At 40.6% G+C, this 6,688-nt stretch overlaps 1 protein-coding gene across 1 annotated transcript; it reads left to right on the top strand.

Annotated features, from left to right (window-relative positions):
- The first annotated feature begins 2,263 nt into the window (after positions 1–2,263).
- ZNF556 (zinc finger protein 556) lies at positions 2,264–3,389 on the top strand. The gene has a single exon (XM_008592592.1). It carries the CDS (start codon positions 2,426–2,428, stop codon positions 3,386–3,388), a length of 963 nt encoding a protein of 320 aa, XP_008590814.1. The 5' UTR covers positions 2,264–2,425; the 3' UTR covers position 3,389.
- Positions 3,390–6,688: the final 3,299 nt, after the last annotated feature.

Genomic DNA, 6,688 nt, shown 5'->3' with positions numbered 1-6,688 from the left:
CTGGACTATTCCGGACCCTGAAAAAAAGAGAGGAATAAGACTGGAAGGGTCACAGTAAAAGTACAGAGATAAGTTTAGTGTGTTACAGATGATGTTAAAACTCTGACACAGGATAAAGAAAGTGTGTGTGTGTATATATATGTCTGTATGTATATACACATACACACAGTGAAATATTAAAAGATATTAAAGATATAAAAATATTAAAGCCATCAAAGAAGCAAATCCTGCCATTTGTGACAACTTGGATGAACCTGAGGTCATGACGCCATGTGAAATAAACCAGACACAGAGAGGCACATACCGTGCGATCTTACCTATGTGTGTGATCTAAGTGAGTCGAACTCCTAGAGGCAGACAGTGGAATGGTGAGTGCCAGGGCTGGGGCTGGGGGAAGCGGGGAGTTTCCAGTTGTCAGATGGATAAGTTCTGTGTATCTAATGTACAATATAGGGACTACAGGAAATAATCCTGTATTGTGTACTGTAAAGTTGCTAAGATACAGATCTTAGTGTTCTCACCACCCGCTTTTTAAAAAAAGGTAACTATGTGAGGTGATGGACGTGTTCATTAACTTGGCGGTACTGATTTCACATTCTACATGTATATTGAATCATCACATTGTACAACTTAAATATACGCAACCTTTCTTTTTCTTTTTCTTTTTTCTTTTTTTAAAAGATGACCGGTAAGGGGATCTTAACCCTTGACTTGGTGTTGTCAGCACCACGCTCAGCCAGTGAGCGAACCGGCCATCCCTATATGGGATCCGAACCCGCGGCCTTGGTGTTATCAGCACCGCACTCTCCCGAGTGAGCCACGGGCTGGCCCGCAACCTTTATTTTTCAAAAACAAACAAAAACCCCTATGAGACAGGAGGAGAGAATGGACGGAGAGGAAGAGGTCTGACAACTGAGTCCTAAAGAAACGTTGGGAGACCACAGGATCTTGTGTGACCTTTTTATGAGTTGAGTCCAGTTTCCAGTGATGTCTAACCTGTCCTCCTGCACTTGTGTGTGTTTCGTTTCAGGACTCAGTGGTCTTTGAGGATGTGGTTGTGGACTTCACCCTAGGGGAGTGGGCCTTGCTGAGTCCTGCTCAGAGGAAACTCTACAGAAATGTGATGCTGGAAACCTTCAGGAACCTAGCCTTAGTAGGTAAGGACGACATCATTCCTTCACTCAGCTACTTAGATAATAAATGTTTCTTGCTCCTCAAGCCTATTCCAAGATTTGGAATGTAGAAGGGGAATACATTGGTTAATAATACAGGTATGATCATAATCATCCTGGACCTAGAATTTAATAGTTTCCCTGTGACAATAAAAATCTATATATTAACCTGTTTTTTTTTTTTTCTGTCTTGTTTAAAAGACTTAAGGTCCTTTAGTGTCATCAGTGTGGGTATACATTCACGGGTCATGCTGGAGGCACAGGGAGGCTTGTTTGAAATGTTGTGATGATCGCTCTGTGAATATTAAATTGCCTACCATTCTGACCTTGTATGCTGTTAATAATGAAGTCATGAAACAGCTCAGCTCCTGAGTCCTTGTAGATTTGTTCACTTTAATTTTTTTTCACTATTTTTGTTTCAGATGATGAGACACAATTTAAAACCAATGGGTCCATTTCTCAGCAGGATATGTTTGGTGAAAAATTATCTGATGAACAGAAAACAGCAAGGTTCACAAGAAATGACACCTGGGCCTCCCTTTTAGGAAAAAAATGGAAAGACTATTGCCTTAAAGATAAGCACAAAAACAAGGGGAGACCTTTGAGGTGAGTTGGACTTAGACGAAAAGGCAGTGTCCCAGTAGAAAATTGGGTTATTTTGTGAAATTTAAAAAAACAAAACCCTGGGCCGGCCTGTGGCTCACTCGGTAGAGTGCGGTGCTAATAACACCAAGGCCGCGGGTTCGGATCCCATATAGGGATGGCCGGTTAGCTCACTGGCTGAGCGTGGTGCTGACAACACCAAGCCAAGGGTTAAGATCCCCTTACCGGTCATCTTTTTAAAAAAAAAAACACAAAAAACAAAACCCCACAAACCTAAATGGGGGGAGGGCGTGGTGGGATTCTCTGTGAATAAATAAATTTGAACTAGCTCCAAATTTACTTATTCAAAGAGAATCCCACCCCCCATTTTTTTCCCTTCGTATGACTTAGACACTGAGTGTCTGAAAGGTAGCTAAGTTGGAGACAATTATCAGGGAACCCCATATACTGCTGTTGTTGTAGTAATGGGCTATGGTCGAACCTTCTTCCAGAAAATTTAGTTTATTCCACTTTGAAAAAATTCAAACAGGACAGAAAACCTGCATTTACACAGAAAATAGTTAGCGTGTACTGCTAATACTCATTAATAAACATTAAGTACTCACTAATAAATACTAAGAAAAGTTATTAATACACAAGCCATTAATAATATGCTTCCCATTTTTAGCAGAAAGCGAATGGTGGTGAGACTCTGTAAAAGTCGTAAAGGTGGTGATTGTGAAGGAAGCTTCTGCCAGATTCCAAATCTTAATCGGTCCAAGAAACCTACTAGAGCAAGACAGTATAAATGCAGTCAGTGTGGAAAAGTCTTCACCCACTCTTCATCCCTTCAGAGGCACAAAAGAAGTCACACTGGACACAAAGTACATCAGTGTGAGGAATGTGGGAAAGCCTTCAGTCGCCCTTCATACCTGAAAACTCACGTGAAAACTCACAACGGAGAGAAACTCTATGCGTGTAAATTATGTGGGAAAACGTTTCTTCGTCCCCATTCTCTCACTGAGCATATAAGGACTCACACTGGAGAGAAGGCCTTCGAATGTAAGCAGTGTGGGAGAGGCTTCAGTTGTCCCAAATCCTTTAGATCACACGTGATGATGCACACTGGAGAGAAGCCCTATGAATGCGAGCAGTGTGGGAAAGCCTTCAGTTGTCTCAAAACCTTCCAGGTACATACCATGATGCACACCGGAGAGAAGCCCTATGAATGTAAGGAGTGCGGGAAAGCCTACTGCTGGCGCACATCCTTTCAAAGGCACATGAGCATTCACAATGGAGAGAAACCCTATAAATGTGACAAATGTGAGAAGGCATTTGGCTGGCCCTCCTCCTTACACAAACATGTGAGAATGCACAATGAAAAGAAACCTACACACGTAAGCAGAGTAGGAAACCGTTCGGTTGGCTCTCATCCTTCCAAAAATGTAAGAATGCAGACAGGAGGGAAGCTCTATAAATGTGAAAAATGTGGGAAAGTATTCGGTTGTACTTCATCCTTACACAAACACGTGAAGTTGCACACTGGAGAGAAGCCTAGATCTGTAAGCAATGTCAGAAAGCCTTTACCTAGGGGCCGGCCCGTGGCTCACTCTGGCCGGTCGCTCACTGGCTGAGCGTGGTGCTGACAATACCAGGTCAAGGGTTGAGATCCCCTTACTGGTCATCTTTATGAAAAAAAAAAAAAAAGAAAAGAAAAGAAAGCCTTTACCTGGCCCCCATCCTTCCAAAACTCTAAGAATGCAGACTGGAGGGAAGCCCTATACATGTGAAAAATGTGGGAAAGCTTTCAGTTGTCCTAGATCCTTTCAAGGTCACGTGAGAAGTCACGCTGGTTAAGAAACCCTACAAATATAAGTAGTGTGGGAAAGCCTATGTTCAGAAAATTCACGTCAGGACAGAAATCTTATAAAAGTTATAAATATGCTATTGCATTTTATATCCCTAAAAGTGGACCTCTAGTGAATTTAATTTCCAGTTCTCTTGCAAATGGGCGTTGAGGCGAGAATTCTCTAAGTACTCTTTCATTCTAGTACGTAATTTTTGATAACATGGTGGTTGGTTTCAGTTAATAATTTTTCTCTTTCCATTTTGAAGTGTGTTATACCCGTGGATGATTTGAAGTGTATTTTTGATATGCATTAGGTACATAATTTTTATGTAGTTTTTGGGTTGTTCTGTAAGTATGGAGCCATAAAACTAATGAAATGTTCGTATTTGTTGGCATTCTCTTACTGGCTCTGAGTGTTCCAAACTGGTTATTACTTACCCGTAACATACAAGGGCACTTCAGAAAGTTCATGGGAAAACAGAATTAAAAGATAACATGAATCTCTCATGAGCGTGTTGAAGTCCCCTTATATATTTCACCTTTCTGTTTTACTGAGAAAACTAGCAGTTTTTAATCTTAATACTTTTTACTTACATCAGGTTTGTATTCTCAGCAACTTAATTTTTTGGCGAGAGGATCCTTATTCCATTTTGCTGGCTGGCTAATTAACAGTTGGCAGAAATCTGTTAAGTATGCAAAGCTACTGAAAGAGGATAGTCTCATGTGAACTACTATTTTTATCTGTTGCTGTTTGCTCTTTGTCCTTGCTTCTGGCTGGAACTGGATAATAGGTTTAAATTAAGAAGAGAGACCTGTAATATGACAGTGAAATCTAGAGGTGGAGATAGTTCTGCTGGATTGTGTCATATCAACATGGGTAAGGCAAGAGAGTACATGTCCCAGGTTTCCTTCTCTAGATGGTTCCATGTTAGAATTCTGTAATAGCCCAATCTGCATGAAATTTGGAAGAAGCAATTATTCAGTTTATCAAGCCACCACCAAACAGGGAGATGGACAAATGCATAGGGACTGTACGGACACCAGGGTCCAGCTTATTTTCCTGATTGCTGGCCCTGCCAATCAAAAGTATCCTCAAAACATATACTAACTGCTTGGCTTCCATTCTGTCAGAGGTGTAGGTTTCCAGACATCTCCCCCAGCCTTCCCATCATGGATGCATGCACGGTTTGGATTTTCCTGCAAGCCCTATGCTGTCCACCAGGCCACTGATTCAGGATGCCATGACTGTTGATCTTATGTGATGCTCTCCCTTTTCTCTACCTCTTACTATATGTCTGTAAAGTCTAATTTGTATAGTGAACACTTCATTCTCTTAACAATTCTCATGCATCTGTGTTCCTGATTCCACTACAGCAGATACAATAACGTAGCCGTGAACACACGAGATTGTTTCCCTGCGGCATCATTGAGAGGCTACCCTGACTCAGTACCTCCATGAGACAAATCAGCACATTACTGACATATTGGGCAGACTGTGGGGTTTTGTTACCCAGAGCTGAATACAATCCTTTCATGTGTGTTTAATTATTACCTTTGATTATGATTAAAACAAAAGTGCCTGTTTTTGGGAAATGTCATAATAACTGTTTTCAAATAAGTTGTATACTATATAAAGGTGTAAAATGTTTCTGAGAAATAGCCTATTAACTGTGTGTTTTCAAATAAATTGTATACAAACATCAATCTGTATTTTTCATTTACTGAAAGGATATATTAAACATTTAAAACTACTAATTTTCAAATCCACTTTGTAACTTTGTGAATTTAAGCATCACACATTCTGAATCAATACTCCCTGGAACATTCAGGTATATGCATTTTTCTTTCTAGTAAATTTATCTTATATTGTTCCAAGTTGATCAAATAACTTTAGTCATTCATAATAGTAAAAACTTAAAAATTGGTTTTACCAATTTAATTAAGTACTGAATATGGCTAGTAAAAGATATAAAAACATCCTAATATAATAAAACAAGCTTAAATTTTATTGGATAATACCAAGGCAGAATGAAGTAGCACATAAGCTATGACAAGGAGATCACGGGGGACGCAGGAGGAAGGACAGGACTCAGTGGGCGAGGACGTCATTCATTCACCTATACTTATGTCATCTCATATGTCTTACACACTATTTCCAGAACTTCTCATGAAGTGAGAATAGCGGGTAGTGATGTAGAAATCGTCCTCCACTCATGAAGTTAACAGTAATTAGTCTCCGTAAAAATGAAATTATAGTCATGGTTTGGCCTCATTTTTTGTAAAAGTTAAAAATTTCAGGGCCTGTCATATGTATTTATGAGATTGGACACTGGTGGCTGGGACTGGGTGCTTCACATTGATTCGGGCCACAGTGTGGTGTTTGTGGTAAACATCCTTGTCAAATTTAATTTCAAATTGTGTTACATATTGGGCATTTTCATTCTGCTACTCATAGACACGGACAAAATTTGTTCTGCAGAAAACCAGAGTTTTCACAGTCTGAGGAAGGGTCTGCACAGGTCTAGCCCCTGTGGGTCTTCTCTAGAGAGTGGTCTGCACAAGCCCCACTCTGATCTCCTGGCAGAAGCAAGTGGAAGAAAGAGCTGTGGATACGGGAAGGGGAACTAGGTGAGGAATGACTGAAGGGAGCTGCAGACAGTGTTATTATTCAGAGTAATGTCCCAATTAGGGAAAATTCAATTTTCAAAAATTAAAAAAAGCTTTTTAATTTTTTAAGTGTAAACTTTTGTTTTAATGATCCACGAACACCCAAGTTCCCATTTTGCTTTTCACAGATATTGTTTCCACACATATTAGAAAAGAAAAATATATAGAAAGCTTTGTGTTCAATTAAAGGGCAAATGAGGGCCGGCCTGGTGGCGCACTGGAGAGTGCGCTGCCTGGGATGCTCCCGCCGAGGGTTTGGATCCCATGTGGAGACCGGTTCCCGCTCACTGGTTGAGTGTGGTGTGGGCGCAACACCGAGGGTTGCGATCCCGTTGCCAGTCCCCGGTGCAGGCGCGACACCGAGGGTTGCGATCCTGTTACCGGTCAGTAAAAAAGATAAAAAGGAAAAAAAAAAAAA

The sequence above is a fragment of the Galeopterus variegatus genome, unplaced genomic scaffold (genome assembly GCF_000696425.1).
Source record: "Galeopterus variegatus unplaced genomic scaffold, G_variegatus-3.0.2 Scaffold8075, whole genome shotgun sequence".
NCBI lineage: Eukaryota > Metazoa > Chordata > Mammalia > Dermoptera > Cynocephalidae > Galeopterus > Galeopterus variegatus.
This window is presented reverse-complemented; position numbering and strand designations above follow the sequence as displayed.

Bases quoted from the DNA above. Each gene is read 5' to 3' on its own strand.
- ZNF556 (XM_008592592.1), top strand. From the start codon at position 2,426: ATGCTTCCCATTTTTAGCAGAAAGCGAATGGTGGTGAGACTCTGTAAA.